The sequence below is a fragment of the Mastomys coucha genome, unplaced genomic scaffold (genome assembly GCF_008632895.1).
Source record: "Mastomys coucha isolate ucsf_1 unplaced genomic scaffold, UCSF_Mcou_1 pScaffold15, whole genome shotgun sequence".
Taxonomy (NCBI): domain Eukaryota; kingdom Metazoa; phylum Chordata; class Mammalia; order Rodentia; family Muridae; genus Mastomys; species Mastomys coucha.
The window spans coordinates 15,553,032-15,574,795 of record NW_022196897.1 but is presented as its reverse complement, the minus strand read 5'-3'; the positions used below and the strand labels follow the sequence as shown (position 1 = coordinate 15,574,795).

General features: G+C 53.8%; 1 protein-coding gene across 4 annotated transcripts in view; it reads right to left on the bottom strand.

The window, feature by feature from the left end:
- Positions 1-21,764, bottom strand: part of Rxra (retinoid X receptor alpha) — an 86,565-nt gene that overhangs the window by 25,237 nt on the left and 39,564 nt on the right. For 3 of the 4 annotated variants that reach the window (XM_031369506.1, XM_031369503.1, XM_031369505.1), the window contains exon 2: positions 636-901. In XM_031369506.1, coding sequence (XP_031225366.1) covers positions 636-901 — 266 coding nt within the window. Of the gene's footprint in view, positions 1-635; positions 902-13,064; positions 13,280-21,764 lie in introns of those variants that run through there. The other variant, XM_031369504.1, reaches the window with a different exon arrangement.

The window sequence follows — 21,764 nt, the reverse complement described above, 5'->3', positions numbered from 1 at the left end:
AAATACAAAAACAAAACAAAACAAAATAAAACAAAACAAAAAGAATCCAACAGGTATTCAGAGCCTTGGGAAGAAGCTGAGCAAGCCCCCTAGAGTGCCCACAGCAGGATGAGGGTCCCACCAGGCCCCCAGAAAAAGGAGTCACGCCTTGCAGATGGCCACCATCCACAGAGCCACAGAAAGACAGAGCCCACAAAGGCTGCCACCAGGGGCCTCTGTAGAACCTAAGGATGGGCATCCCAGGGCCAGGATGTGCTTTCCCTGAAGGCCTAGGGATAGTGAGGCCAGTGCCCCATAAAGAACAACCTATGAGCCCTCGGGGATACCTGGAAGATGGCCCCAAGCCTGAGGAAGCAGATACCCCAGAGTTCCACAGTCATGAGGACAGGCTCCAGGCAGGGTTGAAGACCAGCTGCAAGAAATTTCAACTGAAAAAGCTTTAGAAGCCAGTGTGGGTCAGCCAGAGTGAGGCGCAGCCCCTACTACCAGCATGACTCTCTGAGGCTAGCTTTTGCTCTGTAGCCCACTCTCATGAAGAAAAAGTAGAAATCTCAGTTCTGAACCATTGGTTCACAGCCTACAGGTGAAGCTCCCACTTTCTGTCTCATGTCCCCAAAGTTCAGCCCAGCACTTACCTGGGGGCTACCAGTCCCGAAGCCCAATGTGGGTGTAGTGGGTACCGACATGGAGTGCGGGCCCATGGGGGAGCTGATGACAGAGAAGGGTGGACCCATGCCATTGATGGGGGAGCTCAGGGTGCTGATAGGTGAGTGCAGCTGCCCAGGGGAGCCCAGTGGAGAGCCGATTCCAGGACCCAGAGAGGGATGCAGCGAGGGGGCAGCCATGGAGCCTCGACCCGTTGGAGAGTTGAGGGACGAAGAGTTCACCTGGGTAGAGAAGTCTGCAAGACAAAAATTGGCAGAACAGAGGGTTAGAGCATCCTCTAGGGCCTGAAACTCGCCCACCCCCTACTCACTTGAGGCACAGACAAAAACCTCGGGTGCCAAGACTACTCTGCCATACTCTAAAAGCCAGACTATCTTTGAGGGCCCAGGAGGTGCCACTGGTATCCATCTTAGACTCTCTGGGGTTAGGGCGAGCACAGTAAGCTAACAGCTCTAATGTCTGTGACCTTTCCCTCTGGACCACAGAACCTGGACTTCTGGGTACCACAGCAGGGCAGTCCAGGCTGCAGGCCCTCGGCTCCACACACCCAAGCCCATCTGACTCTTGCGGGGCCTGGAAGAAGGAAGTGACCAGCAGAAAAGAAGGTACAGGCACTTCCCATGTGGGTGGGGAGCTTCCAGGTGGCCTTGTGGAGGGGGTGGGAGTGTGCCATGCAGGAGAGCAGCAACCCACTGAACAGGGCTGGGGCTGGGGCCTCCCACATGCCAACCTTTCATGCAGTGTTTCAAACACGAGAAAAATCTCAGTCAGGCCTCCCCAACTCCAGAGGCTAGGGAGGTTCCCCGGTGTCCAATCTAGTGCCCACAGGCCTGGCAGGCCATGGAGAAGACAGTGAGTGAGGAGCCTGCACAGGGCAGACACACGCCATGTTGGGAGCTACAGGCCCCTCCAAGGCTGGTGCTCCCCCTTTTCTTCTCCCCCTCTCATCTCTCAATCTTGGTCTTTCTTGCTGCCTGGCATGACACTTGCTCCTGGTAAGTCAAGAACAGCTACAGCCACAGGAAATGAGTGACTAACCCACCCTAGATGTGGGCACCCTGGGAAGACCTCACCACTCTGAGCCTAACTCATCCTGGAATGTGAGCAGAGCAGGAAGAAGCCCAGAGCAGATGCTGGAGGGATACCACACCAGCCTTAAGACAACACAGACACTGGCTATGACTCAGAGCAGACTTGACTGGACAAAGCTCATAAGCCCATTCTGAACCTGGTGGCCAGCACAGTACAGGGTGATCCCAGTAGCCATACTTGTGCCAATTCCAATTCCAAGCCAGTAATGGCACAGAGGCCCTGCCACCAGGACCAGCCCTTCAAGAAAAACCTAACCAAACTCCATCCCTAAGACTCTTAGAACTTTCTCCCCTCTTCCCCTCAAGAGGAAGATGCAGTAAGGAAGTCCCACTGTGACCAAGTCCGCTATGGTGAGGCCAACATGGCTTCTATGACTGCCCTGACTGGCAGAAGGGATCGACTCCATCAGCCAACGAACGTTACTTCACCTGCCAGAAACCCTTGCCATTCACAACACTGGGAACAAACCAGATTATTGAATTTAAAAAAAAAATCCATAACTAGCTGGGTGAAGTGGTACATGCCTTTAATCCAGGGCTAGAGAGGTAGAGGCAGGAGGATCTCTTTGAGTTCAAAACCAGCCTGATTTACAAAGAGCAACCCTGTCTCAAAAACAAAGGGCAGGAGAGATGGCTCAGTGGTTAAGAGCACTGCCTGCCCTTCCTTCCACAGGATCAGGGTTGGGTTCCCAGCACCCACATGCTGGCTCACAACTGCCTTACACTCCAGTTCCAGGGGATCTGAAACCCTCTTCTGGCCTCCATAGGGACTCTATGCACAGAGTACACGTACATACATGAAGGTAGAATGCCCAATACATAAGAAAAAAAATTAATATCAGAACCAAGCAGTGATGAGCACCTACTGGCTAAGACATCAACTACAAACCAGCTCTATAGGCTATTAAACTCCATATGGGTTTGAGAAGAAGATCCACAGGGAACAGAGGATGTGTCTAAAAGGAACAAATACAAAAGCCAATTGCTTATACGGAGCCCGGAATGTGTTTGTGCTTTTGACGTCAACTGAATTATTGTGACCACGTCAGGAAAGTCTCCACCTCCTACCTATGACAGAAGAAGAATATGTGAAGAAGGTTCATGGATAAGAACTGCCTAAAGGCAAACGTACTGCAGCTGCAGCTGCCCCTAGACCAGGCAACCACAACTGTTTCCACACCACTGGGATACCTGGAGGCCATTGGGCTGACCTATCCCAGTCACACCTCCCCATGCTGTCTTGCTTTTGAGGTGTACCCCTGTGAGACCCTACGTAGCACCAGTCTAAGCCCTTACTCTAGCCCACATTTTGCTGACCTTGAGCACCTTCTGCAGGTGTTTCAGAAGAAGGCAGGGTAATGCTGTGGTACCCTTACCCTGGGTTAAAGGAGCTGGGCTGGGCCCAGAAGAGGATCTACTCTTCCTGGTCTTTGAGAACAAGACGAGGCATGACCAGAAGAGAAATCCCTCAGAGTCCTCAGGCTCTTTGCAGCCCCTGTTCATGAGAGGCCTTGAACACCAGGAGTGGCACAGGGTCTAGGGCAGCTTGTCACACTAAGGGTGGCTCTCATTAGCTACTGTCCCCAAACACCAGGGGAAACTGGCCATGTTCACTACATGAAAGTGTTGTCCTTTGCCCAGGGAGCCAAGGAGGAATCCGCGCAGCCACAGGGAACACCTGGGGTAGGATGTTCAGGCCACAACTGGGTCTGTGCAAAAAGCCACAAGCCAGAGCTGCTCCTCTGGCTCTGGCCTTTGCTATGGGAGTAGCAGGAGAAAGCTTCAGCAGGAGAGAATGAAGGAGGGAGGGAGGGAGACAGACTGTAAAGCTGCCAGCTACCTATCGGCTGTACCCCAAAGCTCCTCTGGCCCTTGAAGGCACCGCCTGTATGTGGCTCAAGTTGGAAATGCTAAGGAGGGGGAAAAAAACAATGGAGAAGAAAAAAAGGCCAAGATGGCACAGGCAGAGACTTCAGGAAGAAAGGGAGACAGCAGGAGCAAGAGCCAAGCCTACAGTCTGGGAATGTGGCTGTCCCTGTGCGAAGGTTCCCCTAGGTACCCCTCCCCTAGCCCTCCCCCCTGCCTGCAGCCTGGTGGTAGACAGCCAAGCCTCCTACAGTTGTTCCAAGCCAAATGTAAGTCCTTAGGACGTCAGTGTGGAGGGGACTGCCACCAAAGCAATGCCTACCTTGGCAGGTCCCCACAGCCCCAGGCCTCCACCCCAGGCTTTCCTGTTTACAAAGAATGTCCACTGTAGACACCTTCCCAGAGCCTGGGTGACAATAGACTGGGTGTGTTTGTGAAACCTTCTGGAGGGAGAAACTTTCTAATCAGGAAGAGAATGAGCAAGAGATGCCTTTACATCCTTTCAAGGAAAGCCTCCTGTCTCATCTTCTATGTATGCAAGCCATGTGCACATATGCCATGTATGTGTGTATATGTACATGTGTGCTTTGTGCATGTGTCTGGCACTTAGCTGTCACCATCCTGATAAGCCATGGCCCCTATAAGGCACACTTTTGACAGCCTCACTTTGGACATGCAGGGGTGTTAGCACCAGCCGTCTTCACTGCTTAGGGAAAACCTGCACACCCCTCTAGCATCAGGGTTTGTAGGATGGGGCCCAGGGCGGCAAAGTGCCAGTTTCAGACCTGGGAATCACAGGACACATATACTCCCTGCCCAAGAAGTGGCAGAAAGGCCTCAGGAACATGAGTAGGGAACAACTGACTCATATAACCTCAAAATCTCAGATTAGGAGGCACAAGGATCCCATACATAACCTTACAATCTGAGATACCTCTGCAGGACCACCACCAACATAGCCAGGGACCCTGGGGAAGGAATTTAGCCAGGAGGCTTACACATGCCTCAAGGACAGACAAAGAATAGAAAGTCCATCTTCACAAAGAAGATGCCCATCATCCCACACACATCATGGGCAGCTGGCACTGCAGCCCAGGAAGGGTAAGCGGAGGAGGGGTGGAGATTACTCCCTTGGTACAAAACTGACCACACTGTGAATGCTTGCAGGTTTAAATAGCAAGCCAGCACAGAGCAGAGAGGGACTGTCCCCAGCCTAGAGCCCAGGGCCGTTCCCTAGACCTCAGAGGGTGGGTGACACGAATAAAACTGAAATACTGAATGCTGAAATACTGTCAACACCTCTGGTGACTCCAAGATGCCAGGCACTAGTGAGGAGCACCACCGCCACCTATGCCATACAATGTCTGCAGAATGCCTGCCAGCAGCAGGACCCACAGCCGGAGGCCCAGGGAACCCCCACCAACCCTCTTGCAGCCTCTGCTTGGCAGGAAGGGTGCAGGAAATGCCAGCCCTCTGCAGCTGGGGTGGGGAGAGCCTCACAACCCCTCCAAGGTCGCCAGGGAACCCCAGCTCCTGGAAAGTGGAGCCCAATCATGCACAGCACTTCAGCACAGCAGGATCTAAGCAGGCTGTGTGTCTGTGTGTCTGGGTGAACAGTAGTGGACCATGTGGCTATTCTATTTAGAGCCTGGCAGGAAGGACAGACGGGTGCAATGGAGAGCACATGGGAGGTGGATAACCTTGGGGCTACCAAGAAGGAGCCTGAGGAGGGTATCCAGCATGCAGCCAAAGCCCACAGAGTGAGCCAGCACCAGGGTGGCTGTCATGTTCTAAGCACAGTGCCCTGATCCTCTCCTGGGGACACCCCCCCGGAACTGAAACTTGATAGTGGGTAGCTCATGGGTCCTCAGAGTTTCCTGGGCTGCCCACCTCCAGCCTCCACCTTCCGGAAGTACTGCTTCCCCTGAAGCCCTGGGAGGGAGAAGTAGTGGCCCTGAAGAGCAACAATGGGAATGTGGCAGGGACTATGGCACCAGGGCTTGAGAGAGGCCAAGGGTGTTCAGAGCAGGAGAAAAGAGGAAGGCATGCCACAGGGACCCCTCAATATTGCTGAGTCTTGGTTTCCTTCTCTGTAAAATGGGTTGCGGCATTTGTGCAGCCCATTAGTAGCCCCGTGTGCCCAACCCTACTACAAGCCTGACTTCTATTCCCTGAGAAGGGACTCCCCAGTGGCCACTTCCAGCTGTGAGCTGTCTCCTCTCCCAGTGTCAGCTTACCACTCTAGGGACCTGTTCTGGGATCACCACGCCCTTCGCTCAAAAGCCAATGTCTCAGCCTCCTATCAGAAAGCCTCAGGCCAATGAGACCCTCCTGGATGGTCAGAGAAAGTGAGACTGATTCCAACCCAGTTAATACTGGCAGCCCACCACAGGGGCCCCTCAAGCAGAGAGAACTGAACTCATCAAAAGTGAGCCATAAGTAACCTCATAGACTCAGCCCCAGAAAGTCTGTCGGCACACAGGGGCCAGAATGCAGCAGACCCTATTTCTGAGCCTGTGATGGCGCCAGCCTACAAAACCCTGAGAAAAGCAGCAGGGAGAGAAAGACAAAGGCACAGTGAACAGAAGTGTGTTTCCTTCACCCCCACCACCCATGGGTAACCACAGGAAGTGAACATACGGCAGCATCCCAGGCACCCATCTGGGCTTTATCCCTGCATGCCCCACAGGAAAGGGTCGACCAGTCCAAAGCTAATTTCCTGGCCCTGCCCCATCCCACCAACCTTTAGCATGGCAGAGATGCCCCAGAGGCCCAGTGGGAGGGTCACCTATGATCATCCCAAGGAATCAACATTTGTCCCTGCTGCTAAACACCAGGCCACTAGCAAAGAGGTAAGGATGAAGTGGGTAATGCTCTGGGGGACACAGGAGGCTGAGCTCAGAAAGAGATGGATGATTCCCTGACAGACTGAAGTATGTAGGCCTTATGGTAAGGTCCGAGGAGCTGGACCAGTTTGTAGTGTTGGCTATACACTGCTCCTACGAGCTCCACTCCAACCCTAGAGTTCATCTGACCCAGGGGGCCTCAGAGACTCTGAATATCAAACCCACCTTTATGGTCACTAGCCATAAAGGCACCCTGTCTTAGGAGCCGTCACACACTGAGCTATCTCCTTGGCCTCACCTCCACCACCACCACCTACCCTCCTAGGCCAGGAGGCCTTGATGGTGGAGACTGCAGTCTCCCCAATGAACAAGCTCAGAGTGGGAGACTGGGAAACACAGGGTGGTGAGGAGGTCTGAGGTGAAGGTGAGGGGCTCAGGGGTATAATTCAAGACCTCTGATCCCTGAGGGAGGATTATAGCATGTGCAAAGGACTGGCTGTGTAGCCTATCATCAGGAACGGGTGCAAAGGCAAAGGGTCTACAAGCCAGATCTGCAGGGGGCTCAGCAACAGCTCTATAAGGACTTCAAGGAAGGGGTGTACCATCCCTTGACCTTCTCTGAGCCAAAGCCCCACAGTCCTGGACAAACTCTTAACTCCTAGTGTATCATGTACCTCTACAATGGTATCATAGAGATGGAATCACCAAGGGTGTAAGCATGGGAAACAATATCCCATGCTTAAATCTAAAAGATAAATAAATCTCAAGATAGGAGGATGGCTGTGAGGGCCTCAAGAAGCACCAATGATTGCTACCTTGATATCATCACCATTATCAAAACTGTCATCCCCACCATTAATACAATCAGTATCACCATCAGCATCAATGTTGCAATCATCATAATCCATGTTGGCATTATCACCATCATCTTCAACATCATCAACATGGTCATCACTATCATCACCACCACTATCCCAATCAACATCCTTACCATCAACATCACAACTACCACCACCACCATCATCCTTAACAGCATCTACACCATCACCACCATAACTATCAATACTGCCATCATCATCACCATCACCACCGTCACCGTCAATATCATCATCACTACTCTGTCACCACTCTCTCCATCACCAGCAGCATCCACATCATCACCACCATCACCTGAAGAACACCCTGTACTACTCCACTGTGCAGATGGAGGCTGATGAGTTCTGCAGGTGGCAAAGAGACAGTGCTTTGGGTTCTCTTGATCATACTCAGCGAGTCTGGGGCTGTCCAGGGAGGGGCACCAGGAGGAACAGGAAACAGTATCTCTTCTAGCAGCTACCTCCCATACAGGCACGAATGGTACTATGGTTGGGCCTACTGGTGACAGGTGCGGCTAGAATCAAACCACAGTCAGAGAAGCGGGAAGCATAGCCCAGACAGAGGAGGTGAGGAGGAGGCCCCATGCCCAGGCTGTGTCCATGCCAGGCAGCATTCAGGTCAAAGCTGAGAGGTGGAGATAGCAGTATATTCAGGTGTGAAGGCCATGGTGCCAACAGGTGGCTACCTACCATGACAACTCTCCCTGAAGCTCACAGTCCACAGGCTGTTGCACAAGGCCTCCCACCTCAGCCCTGATACCTGCCGGTCAGTACCATTACCCTCTGGAACAACCATGGTGGTCACTGTCTGGGACGTCTAATTGCCGAGGTGCTCACGACCCCAGGCAGTCCTGCCCAAACCACCAGGGCATTCCCATTCCCAAACTCTTCATGCTTAGAGATGTGCCTGCATGCCAGCTGTGGATATATCTGTATCTATGCAGAGGGCATACTCTGGCCAGGAGCCAGGTGATTCCAGCTGGAGCCCCTCCAGCCCCTGGCTGTATGGCACGTTTCCTTTGCCTGAATACAACTAGGGGGCAGCAGAGAGAAGTCTCACAGCTGTTCACAGCCTCGGGCTTATCAGGTACCAGCGTGCCCTCTGCAGACATCCCCTGCCTGGCTCTAACCTGAGCATACTATACAGACATGCCTAATTTCTGGCTCCTTCGCTGTTACTGCCTCTTGTGAGTTCAAGGCGTCTCTGTCGAGAGCAAGGTACTTTCTTTGGCAAAGATACTGAGCACCTGTGGAGGTGGACTCCGGTTAAGTCCTTTAGGTGGGCTCCTCCTTGGAGGCCTGCAGTGAGGTGCTCTGGGGGAAGAGTGTCACTCCAGAATGCTTAGTCTGGCACCAGGCTCCTGACCTGGGCACTGCCTTCTCACCCGCCCAGGGGAGAAGAAGGTTTAATGGATGCTTGTGCCCAGTCTACAGGCCACATAGATATCCCTGCAGTAGAGAAAGGCGGGTGCTTTTCAGTTCAGTCAGATGTTTCAGAGCTATCTGAAAGGACCCAAGTTCCAGTCTGGAACCCCAGGCTGTACTGAAAAGCACCTTCTCTCTCTACTACAGGGATGGCTACAGGGCAACGGTCGGTAACCTCACTGCCCCAGCCATTGCTGAAAGTCAGGAGAACAGAGGAGCAGGTAACACTCAGCTCCAGGACCCCAGAAAGTCCTGTGAATTGGCTTCCAATCCCATGCAAGAGACCCACTCATGGCCAGCCGTTCTCTGAGCAAAGCAGGCAGTCTATTCCAGCCTGCTACCCACCATCCATGCCAAGCCTCCTGCCCTGTAGCCACAGAGGTACTGCCAGGGGCAGGGGTAGGGGCAGGCAAAGGGTGGGAGTCACACCCACTCACCCTCAGGCTGCCTGAATGGAAGAAAAGCCACAGAGGGATGTGACCAGAGGGACAAGGCCACTGAGGAGCAGCTGTGTGGTGCCCTCCTCACTCTGTACTGAGGCGAGACACTGATAACCAGAATCACTTCACACTCACACAGGGCAGGGGACTGTCAACACCTCAGAAACAGACAGCAGAGTAATGGAGACACATTTGGCGACAGCAGTCGCTGCAGCTCGGGTCCCCAACCTGTGCCCTCTCTAAGCTGGCACGTACCATGTGGGCTAGCAGACACACCACAGGAAGAACCTGTGGCTATCCTGCAGCAAGGCCTCGACTCTGGGAGCACAGGGCCTTCCTGAGCCTGGAGTTGATGCGGGCCAGCCTATGCTCAGTTTTCTGAAAACCCTGTCTCTACCACAGCTCAGCCCTACAGAGACTACCCTAAGCTTGGGCCCTGAAAATTCCAGTCATGATGTCCTAGGCTTTGGAGAGGGGTGATGACATTCCAAACTGGGAGCCTGGAAGGATGCTTACCTCTCTAAGGCCAAGCAGGGCTTCTTTCTGGACACTTGAAGCTTCCCTTCCAGGCTGTCCCCTTGAATTGCCTGCCTGTCCCCAACACTCTATGTTGTCTGCCCAGACTCTGAAGGAGAGTAAGTAGGCGGGAGAGGGGGAGGGGGACTTCAAGAAAAAACCCAATGGCAGTGAGGAGGGGGGCCCTGAGGCTACAGACTCTCGAAGGCAGTTTCTATTTAACAGGAAGAGAAATGATTGTTTCAATTTGAGCCTTGTTGCTCCTGGTGGCTCAGAGGTCCCACCACCCACCTGCCCACAGCTCTGTCGTGGAACCCACAGAACCCCGGCTGGGCTTCCTGTCCTCCCTAGCAGTCCTCACCTTCATTTGCATTCCTGACTGGTTTCAAATCACACTTGGAGGGGATCTGGGCCCAGGTCTCACCCATCTACCATGAAGTGAAGTGGCTTTGTGGGACACGGATCCTGGGGACTCCAGACAGTAAGGACAAAGGGATACTCCCAGGCAGAGAGTGCCCCTGTGGGGACATCCCCAAATCCTCCTACACCTGCTGAACATTGATATTTTCCACAAATAAGTATGATGTGGTGTAGTAGGTAGCGTCCAGAGCCACATGATAGACAGAAACAGGGCTGAGCCTGGAAGGTGGAACATCTGTTGGGCACCGGGGTCAGAAATGAAGCTCTCCCCAACCCCCCACAGCCTCTGCAGAAGCCCCAGACCCAGCATGTGCATCCTCCCCTCAGCAGGGGTTCACCCATGCCCTTGTGACTCCTCATCATACCATGCCAGCACATTTACCTTCCCCCTGACAGAGGCTTGCCCATGCCCTTGTGATTGGCCAGAGCATACAATGCAAGTACCCAACAAATATAGGGGCCTGGCTGCTAGAGCCTCTTTCCAGTGGGACAGGATTTCATCTGTGAGAGTGGGAATGGGACTTCCCAGTCACCATCCACAGCCCAGGTACCCTCACTGTCCTTAACTCCACATGGACCGGGTCTGCACTGCAGATCATGGAAACCAACAGAGACTCCACTCACCATGTCCGTCCATAGGACGCCTCCATGTGAGGCATGTGAACAGGTATATGCCACTCGCAGTCTGGGGCCCCAGGCTAAGGCCCAGAAACCTCCCTAGCCTCTGAGACCCCCATGTCTGGCTTAGCCAGGGCCTATAATTCCCATAAGGCTGAACCCCCATCAAGAATGTCACCCCAGTAGATCTCTGCACACAGCCTGTATGGTCAGGCTCTCTATACATCCTCCTCATCCCCCAGCAAGTGGGAGAGATCGCTGCCTAGGTGACAATAGCAAGTATGGGGACAGGATCTCCCACCTGGTCATCACTCACGGCCCCCCACTCCAACCTTGCCCACTGCACTCAGGGCTGCAGCAGCACAGGATGAACAGGAGACAGGCAGCAATGTGTGCTGCGGCCCATGCCCTAGAACCTGAGAGGGGTGTACAGTCAGCCACCTGCATAGAGGCCCTCAGGAACAGGGGACAGAAGAAATGACAAGCTGCAGGACAGCCTCTCAGCAGACTCTGGGGACCAAAACCTCCATCCAGATGGGACACAGATTAGCTTTCTATCCCTCTATACAGGGGAGAGGCAGCAACGGCCAAACGCAGATACAGCCTCCCCACCCCACCCCCACACCCCCAAACCCACATGGTCCAGAGCTCTACTCTGTGTGAGAAGATCACAGCTCAGCATCTTCTGGTGAATGTGACCAAGGACAATAAGGTATACTCTTACTATGTCAGGGGTGAGAAGCTGGACCCTCTCACCTACCCAGAAGCACGAGAACAATGCAGATGAGTCAGAAATACCAGACTGAGTGACTACACACACTAGGCCTAATTAAGACACCTGGGCTCAGAACCTATTGCCTTCCCTGCATACATGATGTTAATGTGCCACACTGGTCTCCTTCCTGGAAAACAAACAACTGGGAAGAAATACGAACAAGCCAGAAAGACACACAAGGGCTGAGACAGCTCAGCAGTTAACATGCTTACTACTCTATAGAGAGGACCGGGGTTCGGTTCCCAGCACTCACATCAGGTGGCTCACACATGCCTATAATTTCAGCTTCAGAGGATCCCATGCCTTCTTCTGGACTCTGAGGGCATCTGCATGCACATAGTAACCCAGATTTGGTTCCCAGCACCCACATGGTGACATAACCATCTACAAATCCAGTTCCAGAGGAACTGGTCTCTTCTGGCCCCTACAGGCACTGGGCATGCACATGGTAAAGTTATATACTTCAGGCAAAAACATACATTCACATAAAATTCAAAGAAGTCTTTAAAAAAGAAAGGCAGCAGGAAGTGGGATGAAGACTAAAACTCAAATGTCCAGCAGGCAGAGTAGCTGACAGAGGAACCCAAGGGCTCTGGGCTCATCTCTGTGTGGAGCCCACATCGTGTTGCTGAGATGTCTCAACTACACATTACAAACTATAAAGGAGACTCTGCAAAGGCCCGGAGGGAACACGTGGTTCAGTGTGAACGCAAGGGCCCACATCCGAGCCTCTCAGTGGCTTTGGAAAGATGACTTCCCCTCTCTGAGCCTCAGTTTCCCCTCAAATGTGGGCAGAAGAGTGCGTCCTCGGATATCTATAAAGACATGTGAACACAAAGTATGGCCCAGGGCACACTATACAAAGGATGCCACTGCTACCAGAAAGAGGAAAGAGTCAAAGCCAGTCAAGCCACCACCAAGACAGTAGCTGTAGAGACTTAGGGCAGCCCCTCTGCCCCTCAGAGCACCAAAAGTCTCCCATTTCCTCCACCTCAAGTGGCCACAGGTAGCAAGGCTAGCCATGTCTCACAGCATCAGGTAGGCCAGAGCCCCATCCCCCCTCAAGGGTATATCAATGCCAGGCCCAGGAAGAGAGGACCAGTCCTCCACATCCCTCCAGCTAGACAAACCCCAAGGCTCACCTGTACTGTTTCCACACCTGTAAGAATGAAAATAAGCCAGACCCAGGAGAGTGAGGTCCTGCCTAGAGCCCCAAGATAAAGGCAACTCCCCTGCCTTAGCAACAGCCTACAGCCTGGACCTTTTTCCTAAAACCTTCCTGGCCCTGATACCCAGATATACGGGCATTCTTGGGACAGGCCTCAGTTTGTTCGTTGCAAGCTGAGCTGTGCAGCCTGGATTGGCCCAGTCACAGCAGGCTGTAGGTATATGCCATAAAAAGATCTGTACCAGACTCCTGAACCCAGACTCTCTTTCTCTGTGGTCCCCAGGCCCTCTCCCTCCCTCCCCAAAAATCCTACACCCTGCATGAAGAGCCCCTATACCACACCAAACCCTACCCTCACCTGCCAGCCACCTGTGGTCCCCTGCCCGCCAGGCCAGGCCCCCTCCTGAAAAAGAGGCAAGAAGGCGCAGCCTCATGGTGAGGGCAGGTGAGAGTTCCCACCATGATGGAGGCCCCATCAGTCCCCAGCCTGCTGGCTCGGGGTCCCACAGCCTCAGGTGATGCAGCTTGGTCAGTGAGCAGGAGCCTAGGAGGGAAAGGCAGCGAGCCGGGTGAACCTCTGGAGGCAGCTAGGCTCTCAGGAACAAGTGTCGCTGGCACTGGCCCTACAGCCCAGTTCCCCTTTCCCAGGATCCGCCTGGCCCTCCACCCTCAGCCAGACACCTGTGACCACAGGCAGCTCCCAATGGCCGAAACCAAGGGCTTCTTGGAAGAAGACTGGGAACCAGCCTCGTTTCCTCAAACTAAAACAGACAGTGCTTGGTGCAAACAGTCCTGCACCTGACCAGGGCCCAGATGCACTGATCCAAGTTCAAATCTACTGCCACCTCCAGCCAGATACCTGACTAGAAGCAGATCAGGTTACCTGGCTGGGCCTGCTCCCCATCTGCACACTGGTGGGACAACAGAACCCAGTGCCAGCTGGCACTGAAGTATGCTTCATGATCTGACAATGTGCCTATCCTCATCCTGGCCCGGGCCCTGGGGAAAACCTGCTCCTTGCCTATACCCTCACTCAGCAAGCAGTACACTCGACAGCAAGCCAGGCAGTCAAGTCCTAGGAAAGTCCTACAGAGCAAAGCTAAGCCTAGAGGCCTAGAAATGCCAGTGCTAGGACCTGGTGTGAGAAGCAGCATGGCCAAAGCTGGGAAGGCCAGGCCTGAACAGCAGTGTCTATGGAAATGACATGCGCATGCTTCAAGAACATGGCAGGAAAGAGGCTTTTGTACCCCCAACTACCTTCTATACACAGGGCTCCTTCAGGGTACAGGGCTCCTTCTGTGGCCCTCCAGTTGAGGCTCAGGCCCAGGCCCAGTGATGGGGGATAAGCATGGGGACACAGCACAGTCTTCCACCCAACCCCTCAAACAAGTCTAAGACTCAACAGGCTCTGTCACAATGGGCTTGTCCTGCTCAAGCGATGGGGGCCCACAGTGCAGTCCAGCTGACAAGGGAAGCTCTAAGTAGCAAGCACTTGCTGTGGGCACATACACTGTCCCCACCACAGCAGCACTGGGAACAGGAAGACTACCAAGAGGTCATCAAGGCTGGAGGGGTGCCAGAAGTCACTCATGGCACACTGAGATACACATACCCATCTGAAATTCTTCTGATGGGATCTAGGGCTGGAGGAGTGGCTGGCCAGGCCTACGCATGTGAGAACCCCACGGGCCATAGCTACCTGGGATAGTGGATACAAGAGGGTTCTCTTGTTCCTGGTCTAATGGCCAGCAGCAGTCCTTCCTGAGCCCATCCCCCAATGCCCCAACTAATCACTAAGATATCCCCTTCCTCTGTTCCCAGACCCAGCTACCTGAGCACACCAACTTGGGATGAGGTGGGAGACCATGAGAGACATCCCCAGGGTTTGCACTTTGCAATAGAGGGTTCCCGGGATCCTGGCTCTATGTCAGAGAAAACACAGCATATTTTTGTGCTTTTATTTGGCTTGGGTTTTTGTTATTTTCATAATGACCCAACACCCAGACAGACAGATCCCAGGTTGCTGCCCTTCTGTATGCTAGCCAAGACCGCTTCTTCTATCTGCTTTGGAGGCTTCCAGACCCTGTAAATTTGGTTCAGACAGGATTATACCCAGATCCAGCCTACAGCCAACAGCCAGGCAGTCCTGACTGGAAGGACTACCATAGCCAAGCTGTCTGATTCTTATCCTGCCCTGACCAAGGCTTTATCACAAGAGGTGAGCCATGCCACCATGGCGGTGCCTGGTGGGACAATTATGAATGACCCTGAATCCACCCGCCTTGGGTCTGGTCTGTAAACAAGGCCTGTACCCCAGCTGAGGGTAGGGATGAGGTGGTAGGCCCTTCACAAGGTCATCTGGTGGCCATCTGTGCCCACCCAACCTCAGAAAGCTGACTCTTGCCATCTTAGCAGCATGGGCAATGCTTAGTGTCACCCTTTCTATCTTGGTCCCATAGGAGGTGGAATCCAGAACTACAGGGCCACCTCTCAAAGCTAGCAGATTTGCTTCCAGCCTCAATATGGTTCCTTGCTAAGCTCTGAACACATCTCACGCACACTCCACACAACCCCATCGATTGTCTTCTGTGCTGACAGAACTCATAGAGAATGCAGAAACCATACAGAGCAAGCCCAGATGACTAGTCACAGGCCACTGTTCACTCACTAAGGGTCCTCTGGTGAGGCACAGGCCTTACCACAGCCCACTTGAATGTGTCAGGTGTTGGAGAGGTCTCTTAACAGGAATGCTGCTAAGATGTTTTCTCACCTCTATGATGAACACAGCCACGTCTGTGTAGATCATACATGGCCTAAGATCTAACCAGTGCCTACACCCATGACATAGCCAGGGGAGCCCATCCCTACCAGGCCTCTTAGTCCGGGTCTTATTTCCCAGGTGCTGCCTGCACCAAGCCTCTGACACAACATCACATAGGTGGCTTCGGGTCAGCCATGGCAGTATTCACACCAAGAGAACTAAAAAGGCTGAAGTGTCACCCAGGAGGGCCACTACACACTGACTAGCATAACACATCCTCAAGAGGGGTAAACGTATGACCTAAAGATCCCACCTCTTACCCCACAAGCAGACCCACTGTTCCAGGGAAGCATGGGGGCCGACTTGATCTCACCCTTGCCTCTCATCCTCCTCCTCCTTTCAGTCCAACGAATCCAACCCTCCCCAGGCTTCACTCCTCTGTGCCCAGTCAGGGCACACATCCCCACCCAGACCTCAACTTCCGTCCTACCACAGGCAGCCAGGCTGAGCACAGTGGGCAGAGCGGTAGGAGGGATAGGAGACAGACCTAACTCCTGTAGACTAAATTTAGCCATGATGATGTGGTCACTGTCCCTCTTCCTCCATCTGACATACTGACGGATCCTCAGCACAGAGACCAAAGGCTATCATAAGACCTAGTCAATCAACCAGTCTGGGCCTCAGGGCAGAAAGGAGAGCGGAGGACCCTGAGAGCACCCACTAAGTACCACATCTGACATCAGACACGTTCCCTGGCTCCCCGGTAGACTTATCTCTCCCTGGACAGCACCTAAGGGAGGGGTAGAGTCAATGTCCCTGTGGGCCCCACATACAGAAGGCCACATGACCGTCAGCCATCAGGGCCTCTCTGGTCCTGCCTGGTTGATCCCGCATGGTCATTCTCTCTGAGTTTTCCCACCAAGGGCACCTCCTCCAAGAGGTCCTCCCTGCTCCTCTTGGAAGACCCAGCTAGCCTTGAGATGGAAGATCATTTGGCAAACTGGGCCCAGTCATCAGTGGCCACTAAGGCCTCATGAACACTGCCCCAAAAGAGGCTCCTTACTTCCTGTGACCACGCAGCCCTGTCCAAACACATCTCAAGCAGGCTCCTACCTGGCTCCATCAAGTAGCTACAGGCAAGCCTTGGCCTGTCAGCCGGAGCCTCTCAGCTGCAGCCAACCCTGCCACCCCCACTCCGGGATCCAAGTGACTCACAGGGCCAGCACACCACCTCCAGCCCACACCGCAGGTATCCATGGAGCACTCACCTGCCCAGGCTTGCTGCCGGTAAGAAGCAGCCGTGCCAAAGCCAAGCTTGGTCCACTGAGAGGCAAGATAGGAGATGGGAACCAGGGTGTCCTGAACTCCACCGGGCCATCCAGTCACACAGACAGAGAGGGGTTTCAGAAAAGGATTCCTGAATGTCATACTCAGGTAGGCTGGAGGTGAGGGGGACAACGCAACAGGCAACTACACACAACAGGACACTACACACCTATGGACAGACCAACAGAGCTATAGTTCTGACTCTGAAGCTGAACAGCCTATGAGAAGCATAGACTTTCCAGTCCCCAGAGGACATGGCCCTGAGGTCAGATGGAGTCTGCTCTGCATGCCTGTCAGCCTAGGAAAACCTCCAACCTAGATCAAGAGGGATGCCGGCCCTCCACCTTTGAGAGTCCTGCAAGTTTTGAGCCCGAGGAAGCTCATATTGATTCCCACACTAGGGCAAGGCTGGTCTGCAGTCTAGCAGGGAGGGAGGGCCCCAGTAAGAGTTCCACTTTTGACCAGCCAGGGTCTGGTGTCCTTCCACTGAGAATCCAAGATGTCCTGTATGTCTCCCAGGAATATGGGAGGCTAGGGACACAGTGAGCCCCGGAAGTGCCAGGATCTGTACAAGTAGCATCTATAACCCAGAACCAGAAACTAGCTCAGACCAACTCACTATCCTATGGCGGCTGCTCCCAACCCAGGGCCCAAAGACCCCATAGATGGCAGAGTGAAACACACCCTCTCACAGTACCCCAAAGTACCTCATCCCTGGCCTGAGTACCCACTGAGCAGCCTGCTTGCTCTCACACTGGTCACTGCTCACAGTCCCATTTATCCTCCAATACCATGCTAAGGCGACTATGCTTTTGCCCACAGCCATGGTACAATTAAGGTCAGCTCAGGTTTCTGCAACTCTGGGAATCTCCAGGCCGTGGGACAGACGCCTGAGGTATGGGAGCTACTCTCATCCAATGCCTATGAAGGAGCATAAGGTGGGATCTGAAGGAGAAATCCAAGTTAGGAGTCAGATGGGACACAACCAAGCAATGACAAGCAGACCCAACAGGGGACAACATGACATCAGTCCTGCTGTGCAGAGGTGTGGCCAAGGTGGAAGGGCCCTCGGGCTGGGCTGAGGAATCTGGATGGAAGCCACAGAATTAAGCCAGCAGGCAGGTGACCTGGCTGAATTGCATCTGCTAACCAGTGGACAGATGCAGAAAAGACAAATGAGGACAAATGAGAGACTCTGTCCTCACCTGGACTCAAAGCAGGGCCTCTCTCTGGCCAGGATGTAGGCAGAGCAGGACACTCTGACTTGAGGAAACAAAACAAAGTCACAGCCAGGATCCCTCCAGGCAGAAGGCCACAGCCAGGCTGGGAGGACTCTGGAGGCAGGGTATAAGATGGCATCTTGGAGCCTGTGGCTTGTGGACCCCTACTTATCAAATGTTGCATAGAATCAACGCCCCCTCTCTGTGCCCAGCCATCTACTGGACTTGGTGGCCTATCATCTGAAGACCAACTTAATGTTAAGGGCTGTTCCTGTGGTTCTAGTTACAAGAACTAATCCACAGGAACAGTGAACCCGCTCCTTGGAAATGGGGGCCAAGGCCTATGCTCTGGACACATTGGAGTTTAGCTCTTAATAAGCTTGCAAGCATTCATGTCCCTAAAACCCACGGGGCCACAGGCCCAGCCTACTTCTCCCTGTTCCACTTCTGAACACAGGAAGTGTAGGTGGAGAATCCAGGAGTAGGGCCCTGCACTTATCACACCACAGCTGTGCTAGCTTCCAGATGCTGGCCTCATGGGAAAGGATGTGCCACTCTCCCTGAGATGACAAGTCCTCTGTGCTCTCTGGGATAGCCAGACACCCCAGGAGCTCAGAGCCTCACTAGCTCTCCTCCCTGTCCTGGCCCGGAACCAGGCTTCCTGCTGGGCTCACTTCTAATCCCATCAAAGTCCTTGAAAGCCTGCTCCCCGCCCTCAGCCCCGCCCTGGCCCGTGCAGCCACCTCTCCTAGGGGTAGCAGCTTACATAGGGCCTAGCCTGCACCAATGCCAAGCTGCACAGCAGGGCTTCAGCCAACCTGGGTGGCCAGTGCCGCCTCCAGCTCAACTCAAACTAGCAGTAGACCTTTCTCCCGCACAGGAAGGCTCTTCACTGGAGAATCTGACAAGGTTCAGCACATCTGTGAAACACCCTGACATTTCACGGATAGCCTTGCCCCGTCTGGGAGGGCAGGACGGGCTCCTGGGTGGAAGGACAGTCCAACCAATGGCAACACAGAGGACAAAGGAGGAGAGTCAGACATAGATAGAGTTTCTGGATTCCCCCCTCACTCTCTAAAATCCAACAGTGTGTTGCCCAGGTCACAAAGACTTGCTGTTCAGTTTCAGCAGCTAAGATCCTGGTCCTAGTTCTAGAACTGGTGGCACCCACTGTATAGGACTTCATCAGAGGCCACAGGAACCTCCTGCCCAAGGGTGTGGCCTGTCATCTTCAGGGAACACGTAGCAGCAAACACATTGCAGCAGCCATAACCCAGAATCATGTATTCAGACAGCATTCATCATGGCATTGGTCCTGACAGCCCACTGCCAACCGTGCGCAGCTGCAAGGACCAGTAACTGGGCCCACTCACACAAGAAACAAAAGAAGAATGAAGTTACATCTTGAACTTCAGCAGCTTCCCTCCCAGTCACAACAGGACTAAAAACCCACTGCAAGGAAGGATCCTAACTCCAGTGTGGGGAAGGGGCTGCTGTGGGGGGTGATGGAGGACTTAGAGGAGCCTCTAGCAGCGTCACTGGTAAGAGGTGTGTTTATCTCACAGGAACCAGGTGGCTCCTCCCATCAGGCTCCTTCTGAGCACAATCAGCCCCAGGCTTGCTCAATACTTCACAGCCCATCCCAGGACACCCCCTCAGGTTCCACTTCTTGCTACTACCGTGCATCAGACATGTGCTGCCCTAGTGCCACCCACTCTGATAAGTACCACTTATCAGAAGAGATGACAGAACTATCATCCTGCGGGATAGTGTGGTGAGATACGGGGAAGGCCGGTTCAACACAGTCGCCCTCAGTACTGCTCAGAGTCCCCTGAAGCAGAAGGTAAGGACTAATGAAGTCAAGGCTCACCCTGGTTACCTATCTCTGAAGCAAGGAAGCTGGAGCTCTGCCCCCCTGAAGGTCCCAACGTCTGAGCCTCCTCCAGAGGCTGAGCAAGCATCTGGAATCCCTGCACCCCGTGGCAGCCTTGAGGCCAGCCTAGGTAGGAGTCTTAGCAGCAGGGATCATGCCTGCACTGAGGGCGCGGGGCCAGGACAGAGGAGAGCTGTATGACACACTGCCCAGTCCTCCTCCTGGCCTGCCCACTTGGCCAGCTGCCCAGCGAAGTAAAGGATGCTTCCTTCCCCAGACTCTGTTCACCTGGGCCACACCAGACTAGTTTTTTCAGAGCCTAGACTCCTCACTAGACTCAGCTTCAAGGAGCCAGGAAGAACCCCAACTCCTGGTATCCACAGTTGGACATGCTCAACCCCCACCTTCTCCCTGTAGATAGTAACCAGAAAAGGCTGTTGCCCACACCCCCCTGATTATCCAGTATGCTCCACACACAGCAGCTGACAACAGGAACGGCTCTCTCAAACCTCCAGTGAGCCTGACTTCTTTTTTTGCAGAAAGGATGAAGAGACTCAAAAGTAAAGTGCAACCTGCCCAAGGCCATCCTGCTGGCCAGAGGCTAGCTGATCAGGGTCCCAAGGCCATCTGAGCACAGAAGGCAAGGTCATCAGAGCGGGTGAGAAGGAGGGAGGCAAGGAGGGGCGGGGGACAGAGTTGTAGGAAGGAGGGGGAGAGGAGTTAGAGGTATACAGGAAAAGGGAGAGGTACTATTGGGGGTGAAAAGGGGACAAAGGGAGGGACAGGCAGCTGTGGAAGGGGCCCAGGCAGAGGAAGCGTAACAACCTCTGGATAGCAGGGACACAGCAGAGCTAAGCCAGGGGCACTGGTAGGCCCTGCCCCAGGGGGATGAATGAAGGGGATACAAAACGCACTGGCCTCCTAGGGATCCAGAGCTTCTAGAAGCCCACACAAGGCAGGGTCATTGGGTGGGTAGCTATGCAGGTACAGAACTCTCCAAATCAGAGGCCACCCATTTGGAGCCTGGGACCCCCTTCTTACTCTGCACCCAATACTGGTAGGGGCTGCCTCCCGCTGAAGCTCCCACCGATAGAAGCCACACTGAGTTCCTCTAGTGTTCTAGCCCTGAATATGGCAGGCAAGCCACTGTCCACAGGCAGAGCCCTGGGGCTGGGGGAAGAGGCCACATGGTGGGTCTCTGGCTTCTGGGACAGTCTCAGGGTGGCTTGAGCTCGTTTTATTTTGCTGAACACAGATATCTGACACATGCTCTTATACCACAGGAACCCTGGCTGTCCTTAACCACTCTGAAGTTCCCTGGCCCCACAGACCCAGGATGGTGTCGCACTCCCAGGGCCTACCTGCCTCCAGTCTGGTTCAACCCTAGCTCTAAGCTGGGCCCATCACTGAGATGACCCTGGGATGTACTAACAGTCCTCTGGGCCCTCTGCCCAGAGCCAGCCTTCTTGGTCCACCATGTATGTGTGTGTGCGTGTGTGTGTTGGGGGGTGCCAACCAAGCTCCAAGAAAGAGCTCAGCACATAGTGCCCTCTCCAAGGTTCATGATCTCCCACTGTGGGTCTGGAACAAGGTTTCCTCAGGAGCCAATCGACAGTGACCACCACACAGAAGGACAAAGCCACCTCTGTACACACACACCACAGACACACACACACACACACACACACACACACACACACACACACAGACAGAGCTCTGGTCAGGTCATCAGGCCTGGCCCAGAGAAGCTGCCAAATAGACGTTTGCTGAAGAGTAGGATAACAGAGCCGGGCACATCGGTCAGTGCAGCAGCAGACCCAGTCTATCAGAAGCTTAGGAACCAGGCAAGCATACTCTAAAACTCCCACTAAGGCTGTG